This window comes from Oncorhynchus mykiss, chromosome 27 (assembly GCF_013265735.2).
Source record: "Oncorhynchus mykiss isolate Arlee chromosome 27, USDA_OmykA_1.1, whole genome shotgun sequence".
Classification (NCBI taxonomy): domain Eukaryota; kingdom Metazoa; phylum Chordata; class Actinopteri; order Salmoniformes; family Salmonidae; genus Oncorhynchus; species Oncorhynchus mykiss.
The window spans coordinates 12,466,320-12,478,910 of NC_048591.1; the positions used below are offsets into that span (position 1 = coordinate 12,466,320).

Consider the following 12,591-nt stretch of genomic DNA (forward strand, 5'->3'; position numbering starts at 1 on the left):
CTGAAGCCTACACTCATTCACTACTCTTCTCACATTTAAAAGCTTTGCATTGGTGTAAGCAAGGGCTAGAGGAAGTTTCCATATACCATTCCTTTAAAAATCCATGAAGGAAAGTGAACAAGTGCGCACTCCTTGGGAGGAAATAGAAATAATCCGAACATAGCCATTGATACCTATTGGTATCTAACGTTAACTAGCTAGTCCTTTTACCCTGGTTTCGGGAGCACTTCTTGTCAACAACTCCAGTCTCTGGACCACGACCTAGGATCACGGCTCGGGCCATCGGCTAGTGGGACACAAACTCCGGATGCACTGACTACTGTGCACTGCTGCATCTGCAAAGACAAGAGACAGTAGTGAACAACAAATAACGTAAGGGTGTCCGTAACATGTAATTTTAAAATGGCTGTAACGTGAATTAACCATGCCAAATTTGACTGAAGTCAAGAGCGATTATAACTAATGTAGCGTTATAAATTAAACGCTAGCTACTAGCTAGCCATGTATGCATGTAGTCATGCATGGGCCAAAGCCAAGCTTTGCGTGGTGAATACATCCACATCGGTCATTCAAAAGTGTACTCGTTATTTTCAGTACACAACTACACAAGAGGAAGTATGGAATATTGTAGAGAAATAAGCAGAACACTTTAAAAGGTTGTGACAAAAACACTTTCGTTTAGAAACATCCTTCTCATATATGGTTCCGAACCTAGTGGGCTTGTTTTTCCCATGTTTTATCACTGCCATCATACCCTCTATTCGTTTTCCTCAATAAGACTGCTCGCATGGGTGGAGTCAGTCTCAGAAGTGCTATTAGAATACCTGCCTGCCGAAAAACCGGTTTGTTGAAACAGACATCTGACTAGCCGAGGTTTACCCAATTCAAAGACGCTAACTGCTTTAGCACATATTGACATAGTATCTTCTAATCGGGACTGCTTTAGCACATATTGACATAGTGTCTTCTGTTGAACAAAGGGTACATTAAATTACTGCACTCCTTAATATGGTTAGTGTTCCCACAAGGCCCTATCTCCATGTTACATCGCTTGTTTACAGAAGACATAGGCTGCCATCTGTGCTAATTAGCTATCTAGCTCGCTCTGAACACCTGTGCATAAATCAAGCGAAATTTGGGAGGAAGTGTAGTTTGACAATTAGAGGCACACAGCTCGCAGATCTGTGCAACACTTACTGTAGGAGTTTATCTTTTTTTTCATTAACTGCTGAAAACCCTAACGTTACATGCGGAGAAGGGTTTTCAAGAGATAGTTCAGGTTAATGGAGTTCGTTTGGCAATTCCATACTAATGGAATTAAAATGATACTCCGATTTTCACTTTATGTATAAAAAAAAAAGTTTAACAAACCACACAATTATATGCACAGTGAGTACTTTGAACAATTTCCACCAAATATTTGACAAAAAAAAAAAAAAAAAATACAGGAAGAAATGTGCAGATACAAAGCTTACATCTGCAGTTTTTCCAGTAAAGGTGTTTTGTTTGTTAAAAGTACTCATTGTGCATGGAGTTGTATGTTTTGTTAAAACTTACTCAACCCCAATAAGTATGAGGGTAGAGGGTAGTGAGGTCTGCACAACGCATCACCGGGGGCAAACTACCTGCCCTCCAGGACACCTACACCACCCGATGTTACAGGAAGGCCATAAAGATCATCAAGGACATCAACCACCCGAGCCACTGCCTGTTCACCCCGCTATCATCCAGAAGGCGAGGTCAGTACAGGTGCATCAAAGCTGGGACCGAGAGTGGGACCGACTGAAAAACAGCTTCTATCTCAAGGCCATCAGACTGTTAAACAGCCACCACTAACATTGAGTGGCTGCTGCCAACACACTGACACTGTCACTGACTCAACTCCAGCCACTTTAATAATGGGAATTGATGGGAAATGATGTAAATATATCACTAGCCACTTTAAACAATGCTACCTTATATAATGTTACTTACCCTACATTATTCATCTCGTATGCATACGTATATACTGTACTCTATATCATCAACTGCATCCTTATGTAATACATGTATCACTAGCCACTTTAACTATGCCACTTTGTTTACATACTCACCTCATGTATATACTGTACTCGATACCATCTACTGTATCTGCCTATGCTGCTCTGTACCATCACTCATTCATATATCCTTATGTACATATTCTTTATCCCCTTACACTGTGTATAAGACAGTAGTTTTGGAATTGTTAGTTAGATTACTTGTTGGTTATTACTGCATTGTCGGAACTAGATGCACAAGCATTTCGCTACACTTGCATTAACATGCTAACCATGTGTATGTGACAAATAAAATTTGATTTGATTTGACAATAGGAAAAAAATCTATGTACAGCGTGTGCAAATGAGGTAAGATTAGGGAGGTAAGGCAATAAATAGGCCGAAGTGGCGAAGTAATTACAATTTAGAAAATAAACACTGGAGTGATAGATGTGCAGAGGATGAATGTGCAAGTAGAAATACTTGGGTGCAAAGGAGCAAAAATAAATAATTAACAATATGGGGATGAGGTAGTTGGCTGGGCTATTTACAGATGGGCTATGTACAGGTGCAGTGATCTGTGAGCTGCTCTGATAGTTGATGCTTAAAGTTAGTGAGGGAGAAGGGGCAGGGCAGGGCAATGCATCAGAGATTAAAAATACATACTGGAAATACAAGCCGACAGAGCCAAACCGGTGCCCCAAAAAGTCAGGTTAATAATACTTTCCTATGGACATCTTATCTTCACTTCCTATCATCAAAAGGACCAACACCACGGACATCTGGGAAAGTCAGTTTAAATATCATTGTATTCATCATTCTGGCTTCTTTTTTAGGGCGACTTAGTTTCAGTCTGATGTATTAGGCAACCCTTCTGGTAATTGGCTGACTCCACCCATGTGAGCACACTGTATTCATACAGACTCACTGTTGACAGATGCCTGCCTTTCCCCTGCCCTGTCTGCTCAGGTCACAGTGGCCAGTCATTGGCCACACACATGACCCTCCCTGCTCCTTTAACTTGTTTTGCTGATGTGATGATCTCTTTCTTCCCTTCATTCAGACTGTGCCCCAGGTTTGCTCAGTAGAATGTAACACAGCTTGCTGCTCTGCTTGCTCTGAACTCCATTTTTGGCTTGACACTGATCTTCAGCTGTTGGTTTTCCTTTGTTTCTAGGTAGGTTTTACAGATGCCGTTGTTTGTTCTGAACTATTTATGATGCTTTTGTTGTAGAGATTACCGCAGAGTAAAATTTTATTTTATTTTTATTTTATTTCCTAGCAACAGTTTGAAAAGAGTTGTACATGGACTGGATTGTCAACCTCCAGTACTTATACTGTTTTAAACATATCTGTCATTTAAAATCCTTTTTTTCTCCACCACCAATAGGATCGTCAGCCCACAGACTAAGCCATGACCCAAAGCAGCATGTTACGTGAGGAGGCCTACACTGCCGTGATGAGGGGGGTCAAGGAGCTGGACCTCAACGGGCCAAACATACCCAGCGACTTAGTACTGATCGGCGACCAAGCCTTCCCACTGGCCATGAACGCCTGTGGCCAGGTCCTGATGGCTGCCTCATTCTACGGCCGAGGCCGGGTGGTGGTGCTGGGTCACGAGGGTTACCTCACTGCATTTCCTGCCCTGGTGGAGAATGCGCTGACCTGGCTGACAGGCTCGTCCTGTGACAGCACGACCGTGGGCGTCCACCAGAGCTGTAAGGCCGTGGCCGACAATCTGAGCTACTCCAGCCTCCAACCCAAGGTAGGGGGCTTCTGCGAGGGCCTGGGAGTGTATGTGACAGATGCGTACTGCGTGGGCCCAGAGGTGAAGGAGCTGGTAGAGTTCCTGAAGGCGGGAGGTGGGCTGCTGATGGCTGGCCAGGCGTGTAGCTGGGCCGAGGGACCCAAACAGAACACCCTGCTGGGTTTCCCTGGGAACAAGGTGTCCAGCGTGGCTGGCATCTACTTCTCGGAGCACCCTGGGGAGCTGGGTACTCTCCCTGTGCCTCCACAGATCCCTTCCAGCTGGCTGGCTGTGGCGTAAGTATTTGGCACTTCATAGAGAGAAGAGAAAAAGGTGGTGGCATATTAATATAGAGATAATGTAGTAAAACGGAAATGTATACATGGTGGTATTTTCTGCCTCAAATCACCACCTCCTATAACCAGGTGTAAAAAACAAAACAAGAAAGCGGAGTTTATTTAACTCCAGAAATCACCTGGTTAAATACATGTTTAATCAATTGTTTATTTGAGCTATTTTTATGTCTTAAGTTGTCAAATCATACCTACACGTTCACTCTCTTCTTTCCCTAGGATGAGCATGGACTTCAAGGATGACCTGGAGTTCCTGCTGGAGGGCGTGACTGAGTTTGATATCCAGGGCGGGGCTATTTGCTCAGAGGTGCTGGTACACGGCCCTCTGGCATTCCCCATTGGCACCACAAAGGACGGCAGGGCCTTTCTGGCCGGGGCATACTACGGTCAGGGCCGAGTCATCGTGGTCACCCACGAGGGATACTTGGGCCGAGAGCAGATGTCCCCCTTCATGCTCAATGCCGTGCGCTGGTTAGATCAGGGTCGTAACGCCTTGGTAGGTGTCTTGCCCCAGCTCGGCGCCGCCCACACCCTGCTGAGCAAGTCTGGCCTCCGCTGTGAGAAGAGCGGCTTCAGGAAGGAGCTCAGCGTCTATGTCTGCACCTCCTACAGCGACGCCCAGGCCGACGAAATCCAGGACTTTGTGGCCGAGGGCGGGGGCCTACTGATCGGGGGCCACGCCTGGTACTGGGCCCAGGCCAACCCGGGCCACAAAGCCATGACAGGGTACGCAGGCAACCGCATCCTCAACAAGATGGGCCTCAGCCTGTTGGGGAACACTCTGGATGCAGGCTGCTACAAGGCCCCAGTCCCGGGTCAGACCTGCTCTGAGGGCTTCCACTTCCGCCACCTGCTGCGCCGCTTTGCCGGTCACGTGACCCAGGGCGAGGCGCTGACGGAGCATGAGGAGGCCGGTCTGAAGAAGCTTGGCGGTGACTGTGCCAATTACCTGCACATGCGGGCGCACGATTGTGCCTCGTACACCTCGGTGGTGGCCATGCTCACTGACGTGCTGAAGGAGGCGGGCATCCCCCAGGTGTGCCACAGCTGTCCGGTGATAAGCGCCAAGGACCACCTGCTGCTCAGTGTAGGCGCGGAGGTGTACAAGGTGTGCCAGGACCCAGACGCCCTACTGCCTTACCTGATCAAGGACCAGCCCATGATGCCTGCCTTGTCCAATGCCAGGGTTAGGATCAACTGTAATACAGCAGGTTAGTTGTCTCTCATTCTCTCTTATGGGACATGAGCTCTAAAATGGAGGATCATGGGTCTAATGGAGATGGTTTAGTCTTGGGAACCAATATGAAACACACCAGGAGTAATGGCTTAGCTAAAACGGGTGCGAAAAAATAATTTTCACAATAGCTACTCTGCTTATATGCAAGTTCATTGGTTAGCGTGGTAATACGTGTTTCTAACCTTACTCTCACTATTGTATTCTGTTGTGTTTGAATATAACCACTACTGAACATTGTCTTAGGCGGAGAGGAGTGGCTCAGCACTGGTCTGTTCCTTTCCCCTGGGATGAGGACGTACATGGCCATGCCACCACAAATCGTCAACCAGGGCTGGAAGGTATCCAATACTGCTATTTGTTTTGTCTTATAATTATAAATTCTATTGAATCAAATAATGTTTCATTTGTTTTGAGATCAAGCCCTCAAGAACTGTGAATTGATTGATTGACTGATGCCCCTGTTACCATCAGGTCCAGATAGGCTGTCAGACTGACAACATTGGGAATTCGAACGAGCTGAAGCGAGCGCCAGTGGTTCATGAGCGCTTCCCCATAGACTCAGAGATGATGCAGGTGTGGAACCTGTGGGGCGGTCTCCTCTATCTCATCGCCCCTCCTAAGACCCAGGTGGAGGGGGTGGAGGTCATTATTCAGGGGGCTGTGCCGGCCCCCTACTACAAGACTGGTAAGTGGGTGGGAGAGGTGGGAGTCTATGATGCATTTTACACTTTGGTCTTATAATGCATCCAAGTGATGTATTATAAGGGTGTTACAAATATGAGTTGATATAACCCATGAGTTGTTATGATCACTTATAGCAAGTGTTATAATGCACTATAAGTGTGCCATTTATTATATGTGTGTGCCTCATAGAAAGTTTCACAGAGAGTGTATTTCAATGAGACTAACGTGGATAAATACCAGGTGAATAAAAGATACAGACACCATAAAGAGAACAAAGTCCATTACTCCATCCAGCCCCCTCATTTACTCATTTACAATATATCTGTCTGGGAACCTTTTCACTTCATCCAGGCAGAATATTTCATATCTTTTAACCTCTTTTTGTACCCAATTTCTTGTAAATGAATCAAATCTTTATTCATTTCTCGGAGTTGTATTCATGTATTCTGATCTGCTATTCATGTATTCCTAATACATAATTGAGTTGCTTCCTGCTCGCTGTTGCCATTTAGAATGTACAATGATGAAGGCTGCCACAGATTAAAAGGGGAAATGACACAGCCTTTGTTCTGTATGAAACATCTGTAGAATACAGAGATGAACTAAGCTGAGAACAGCTATGCTCTCAGATAGACTGTCATTGCAGCTGTGTTACTAAAACTGAAGCTGAATCCCTGCTGTTATGAGAATGGATTTGCAATGTGCTACTCATCATTGTGGGAAATCACACTGTCCCAAAGATGTGTCTGGTAATAGTCATCATGAAGGCCATTTAATGTATGTTGATCACCTATGCTAGGCTTATCTGTTACCTCTAATTGGCATACCAAGCTGAAATGAGATTGATTGACTGATCATGAAGACACACACAGCACCTCACTAAACCTCACTCATAACACCTCATTAAAATGATCAATTCTGTCAAATGATCCTGTATTTTCCTCCAACCCTTGCCTCTCTCCTGTCTCTAGGGGTGACCACGCCTGCAGACTGGGCAGTTCTGCGGACTGCCCCGTCCCCCTGGGCAGAGATGGAGTTTGAGAACATCATCCTGACCGTCCACTCCGACGTGGTCCGAGGTCTGGATCGGCCTGACCTGGTGGCAGCTCTCTGGGATGACATCATGAGGGGAATAGCTGACCTGGCTGCCGTCCCCGCCAAGTTCCCACGCAAGGAGCGCTTCGTGGCCGACGTCCAGATTTCCCATGGTCAGCGTCTGTCCCTCTTATTTCTTAGCATGGACAAACAGTCTTGACTGGAATTGACTATGGTAGGGAACCAGGGATTGTGTCATTGCTGGATATGAACAGGAAAAAGAGAGATTATCTGAAAAGACATATCCCCCCAAAAAATGTATATGTATTTTGAGTCAGGTAGGACAGTACCTATACAGTTTCTAAGTGAGTAAGTTGTTGTGCTGTAGAAAATGTGTTGTACGCAAGTAACCTACACTCTTAGGAGAAAAAAATATTTATTTGGCTGTCCCCATAGGGTTCCAGGTAGAACCCTTTTTGCTTCCATGTAGAACCCTTTCCACAGAGCTACGTGGAACCAAAAAGTATTCTCCCATGGGGACAGACACAGAACCCGTTTGGAACCCTTATTTTAAAGAGTGTATAGCAGTGGGCTGCACAACCTCTGCCCTGTTAGTATCCAGACATTAATTAGACCATCTCCTTCCTCTCTCCCTTCCCCCCCTACAGGTTTCATGCATGCAGGCTACCCTATCATGATACAATCCTCCTCCGCCCCAAACCTGGTGAACCCTGTGGCAGCCCGCAGCTCGGGCCTGTGGGGAGCCATCCACGAGCTGGGTCACAACCAGCAGAGAGGAGTCTGGGAGTTCCCCTCGCACACCACTGAGTGCACGTGTAACCTGTGGTCAGTGTACGTGCACGAGGAGGTGTTGGGGGTGAAACGGGATCAGGCCCACCCCAACATGGCGCTGGCCAACCGACAGAGCCGTGCCGAGGGGTACGCTAAAGGGGGCAGGAATCTGGCCAGCTGGGACATGTGGGTGGCACTGGAGACCTACATGCAGGTGACATGAGATTGTAGTGACGTATACTGTATAGTACGCCCTGCTGCAGAGTATGTTGTGTACAAACCCTACAATTAGTGCTTGTGAAAAGGCATGTGTAGTTAGACAGGAAAGCATAGATGCAACAGTAAAACATCTAAAAAATGTTTTTACTTTATCTAGGGTTGAGTTTGTGTAAACAGTTTCTCTTCGTTGTCCTCCTTCCCACCAGCTCCAGGACCAGTTTGGCTGGGACGCCTTCAAGAAGGTGTTTGCTGCCTACCATACCATGCAGAACGTGCCCAAAGACAACCAGGGAAAGATGAACCTGTATGCTGAGACCTTCTCCCTGGCGGTCGAGAGGAACCTGGCTCCTTTCTTCAAGGCCTGGGGCTGGCCCATTGAGCCCGCTACAGAGGAAAAGCTCTCTAACATGCCGGTGTGGAGCGACCACCCTATGGCCCAGTATGGCTGACCTATAGGGGAGGTCACACCCTTAAATTGGGGGTCAGAGGTCACAGGTCAGGGATTGCTGGTGAAGGGTAGGTACCGTCTGGTGACGGGTTAAGGTAAAGGAGTGTTGATTAGGACTTTGCTGGCCTGGTGTAGAAATGCTACTGCAACAATCATGGTTGCGTCTACTGTGCAAAGAAATAAATAATTATAACGGTTTTTGAAGTCATCACAAAGGGCTGGCTGAGGAGATTGGGTCTATTGTTGGCTATAAATGCAATTGTATATTCTAGTGCACTTCAGAAGAGTCCGCGCAAGTGCCTTATTCATCATAAGTCGGATGTTTTACAGGGTCTATTTCATTCCAAATGTAGTTATGTGCCCAATAAAGCACCTTATTCTGAAGTCGCATATGTTTTTGATACTGTATACAAAGCTATATAAGTGTACCACTTGTTACTTAATTTGTATTATTATATTATTCTCACTTATTCCTAGAAAGCACATGCAGTGTGGAGAACAAGTATTTGATACACTGCCGATTTTGCAGGTTTTCCTACTTACAAAGCATGTAGAGGTCTGTCATTTTTATCATAGGTGCACTTCAACTGTGAGAGACGGAATCTAAAACAAAAATCCAGAAAATTACATTGTATGATTTTTAAGTAATTCATTTGCATTTTATTGCATGACATAAGTATTTGATCACCTACCAACCAGTAAGAATTCCGGCTCTCACAGACCTGTTAGTTGTTGTTCTTTAAGAAGCCTGTTCTCCACTCATTACCTGTATTAACTGCACCTGTTTGAACTCCTACATGTATAAAATACACCTGTACACACAATCAATCAAACAGACTCCAACCTCTCCACAATGGCCAAGACCAGAGAGCTGTGTAAGGACATCAGGGTTACAATTGTAGACCTGGACAAGGCTGGGATGGGCTACAGGACAATAGGCAAGCAGCTTGGTGAGAAGGCAGCAACTGTTGGCGCAATTATTAGAAAATGGAAGAAGTTCAAGATGACGGTCAATCACCCTCGGTCTGGGGCTCCATGCAAGATCTCACCTCGTGGGGCATCAATGATCACAAGGAAGGTGAGGGATCAGCCCAGAACTACACGGCAGGACCTGATCAACGACCTGAAGAGAGCTGGGACCACAGTCTCAAAGAAAACCATTAGTAACACACTACGCCGTCATGGATTAAAATCCTGCAGCGCTGCTCAAGCCAGCGCATGTCCAGGCCCGTCTGAAGTTTGCCAATGACCATCTGGATGATCCAGAGGAGGAATGGGAGAAGGTCATGTGGTCTGATGAGACAAAAATAGAGCTTTTTGGTCTAAACTCCACTCGCGGTGTTTGGAGGAAGATGAAGGATGAGTACAACCCCAAGAACACCATCCCAACCGTGAAGCATGGAGGTGGAAACATCATTCTTTGGGGATGCTTTTCTGCAAAGGGGACAGGACGACTGCACCGTATTGAGGGGAGGATGGATGGGGCCATGTATCGCGAGATCTTGGCCAACCAACTCCTTCCCTCAGTAAGAGCATTGAAGATGGGTCGTGGCTGGGTCTTCCAGCATGACAACGAGCCGAAACACACAGCCAGGGCAACTAAGGAGTGGCTCCGTAAGAATCATCTCAAGGTCCTGGAGTGGCCTAGCCAGTCTCCAGACCTGAACCCAATAGAAAATCTTTGGAGGGAGCTGAAAGTCCGTATTGCCCAGCGACAGCCCCGAAACCTGAAGGATCTGGAGAAGGTCTGTATGGAGGAGTGGGCCAAAATCCCTGCTGCAGTGTGTGCAAACCTGGTCAAGAACTACAGGAAACGTATGATCTCTGTAATTGCGAACAAAGTTTTCTGTACCAAATATTAAGTTCTGCTTTTCTGATGTATCATATACTTATGTCATGCAATAAAATGCAAATTAATTACTTAAAAATCATACAATGTGATTTTCTGGATTTTTGTTTTAGATTCCATCTCTCACAGTTGAAGTGTACCTATGATAAAAAATTACAGACCTCTACATGCTTTGTAAGTAGGAAAACCTGCAAAATCGGCAGTGTATCAAATACTTGTTCTCCCCACTGTATAAAGAATAATAAATCTCTCCAAACATAGTTCTTTATTCATTCACTGTAGTTCATAATTACATTTTCACAGTAGGAAGCAGGACCTGGCTGAAGGACTGGTACTGGTATGTGAAGTAGTTTTAGCTCACTTCGCCACTGTCAAATCATGAATAGAAACGCATGAGTGGGATACTACTTCTCCGTCACTGCTTGGCAGTTGTTGTGAAACAAGTCCCCTGTTTAGAGTACTGCTGTAGGAAACCGTTCAGCTCCAGCAGTGAGCGCTGGTCCACTCAGTTCTGCTCAGTGTTGAGGGTGGTGGCACCACCGCTATGGACAGGCTCACCGTTGTTGTCCACACAGCAGTAGCAGTTCCTGATGTACTCTGGGATGTTGACGCGTCGGATGTTGTCATTGACAATCCAGTTGTCTGTGGAGGGGATGGCGCCCACCAGCACGTAGGCCTGGGCGCACTGGGCCTTGAACAGGTCGGTGAGCTGGGACTCGTGGCGGGCCCAGGCGTTCTGGTTGAGCTTGGGGTTCTGGGGCACCACGTTGGTCAGGGTGAAGGTGGCGTTACAACTGGGGGGGGAAAAGGAAGTGGGTGACCGTGTGAGATTAAGAAGAGAGGAAAAAGGAGAGATAGATTGTAGGTTCAAGCAATTTGTCAGAGTGGGTGTAGTCCTCGTTGAGCGCCTTTCTCTCACCCAGGTAAACCCCAGGGTGATCTTTCCCCAGCCAGTACCCATCCTTCATCTCTCCACCCCACGGGCTGGGATTGAAAATAAACTGCTGTTACAACCCAAAGTTTTAGATCAATTCAAACAGAAAATATAATTTGTCTTGAAACATTTTTAGGCATCTCAGTTTATTTCAATGTTTTTTCCCCCAATTTATTTAGGCAACAATCTGCCTCCGTATCGTACAACACAGGACACAACAAATATGATGATCTAGAGCCTTTTTCAATTTGTGTCACCAACATAGAGTTATTGATGTGAGTTGTTGAGGAGACCGTCCTATGGCATGTCTGTTTCTAGCCACAGACACATCTGCCCTGTTCTCATGACCCACCTGTGGCTCCACAAACCAGCGTTTCTCCCTGCCTCCTCCGTTGCTGGGCTGGAAGCGGTAGGCTGAATACACAGCAATGCGGTGGTTGGTGTCGTACAGCGTGGCAAAGTGGTACCTGTTGTAGAAGCGCTGGCACAGGCGGGCAGCACCGGGGGAGTCAGCGCCCCAGCCTAGTACCTTCCCTGGTAAAAATACTCCACACACTCTGGGATGTCCTCGAAGTTGGCCATCACATCCCCCTCAACAAGGGACAGGGTTCCAGCCAGGAATACAGACAGGGCTATTGGGATCGGCATCATTGGATGGGATGTTCCTACTTTCTAGTTGATTGCTTTCTCCTCGTGTTCTCTGGTCACAACTAGCTGTCTTCCCACTCACCTGTCCTGCACCAAGCTATGCCTCTGAAGCAGAGCCCAATGGTTGAACCCCTATAGCCTCTTTAACCAGCAGGTCACAGTGTCTGGGTAGATCCAAATGTACATGGTTCTCTCAGGTGGTGTTACATAGACCAGCTGTTCTGCTTTTGATGAAACCAAGATTGAACACTTTGACCTGAATGCCAAGCGTCACATCTGGAGGAAACCTGGCACCATCCCTACGGTGAAGCATGGTGGTGGCAGGGTCATGCTATGGGGATGTTTTACAGTGGCATGGACTAGAAGAATAGCCAGGATCGAGGCAAATATGAACAGAGCGAAGTACAGAGAGATCCTTGATGAAAACCTGCTCCAAAGACCTTAGGACCTCAGACTGGGGTGAAGGTTCACCTTCCAACAGGACAACAACACTAAGCACACAGCCAAGACAACACAGGAGTGACTTCGGGGCAAGTCTCTGAATGTCCTTGAGTGGCCCAGCAAGAGCCTGGACTTGAACCTGATCTAACATCTCTGGAGAGATCTGAAAATAGCTGTGCAGCAACA

The 12,591-nt window shown here is 46.5% G+C and overlaps 1 protein-coding gene and 1 pseudogene across 2 annotated transcripts; one reads left to right on the top strand and one right to left on the bottom strand.

The window, feature by feature from the left end:
• Nucleotides 1-237: 237 nt before the first annotated feature.
• On the top strand, nucleotides 238-8,917 carry LOC110507560 (TRPM8 channel-associated factor homolog). Of its 2 annotated transcripts, XM_021587625.2 has the most exons (9): nucleotides 238-372; nucleotides 3,082-3,195; nucleotides 3,409-4,061; nucleotides 4,338-5,329; nucleotides 5,599-5,693; nucleotides 5,827-6,040; nucleotides 7,011-7,247; nucleotides 7,743-8,080; nucleotides 8,292-8,917. In XM_021587625.2, the coding sequence occupies exons 3-9, from the start codon at nucleotides 3,433-3,435 to the stop codon at nucleotides 8,532-8,534; spliced, it is 2,748 nt and encodes a 915-aa protein (XP_021443300.1). In that variant the 5' UTR covers nucleotides 238-372; nucleotides 3,082-3,195; nucleotides 3,409-3,432; the 3' UTR covers nucleotides 8,535-8,917. The 2 variants fall into 2 exon arrangements, with proteins under 2 accessions (XP_021443300.1, XP_036821068.1); XM_036965173.1 differs by lacking the exon at nucleotides 3,082-3,195 and having other exon boundaries at nucleotides 258-372; nucleotides 8,292-8,534.
• Nucleotides 8,918-10,714: 1,797 nt separating this feature from the next.
• On the bottom strand, nucleotides 10,715-11,964 carry LOC110507262 (annotated as a pseudogene).
• Nucleotides 11,965-12,591: the final 627 nt, after the last annotated feature.

Bases quoted from the DNA above. Each gene is read 5' to 3' on its own strand.
- LOC110507560 (XM_021587625.2), top strand. From the start codon at position 3,433: ATGACCCAAAGCAGCATGTTACGTGAGGAGGCCTACACTGCCGTGATG. The intron at 5,330-5,598 runs GTTAGTTGTCTC...ACATTGTCTTAG, and splicing joins GATCAACTGTAATACAGCAG to GCGGAGAGGAGTGGCTCAGC. The intron at 7,248-7,742 runs GTCAGCGTCTGT...CCCCCCCTACAG, and splicing joins CGACGTCCAGATTTCCCATG to GTTTCATGCATGCAGGCTAC.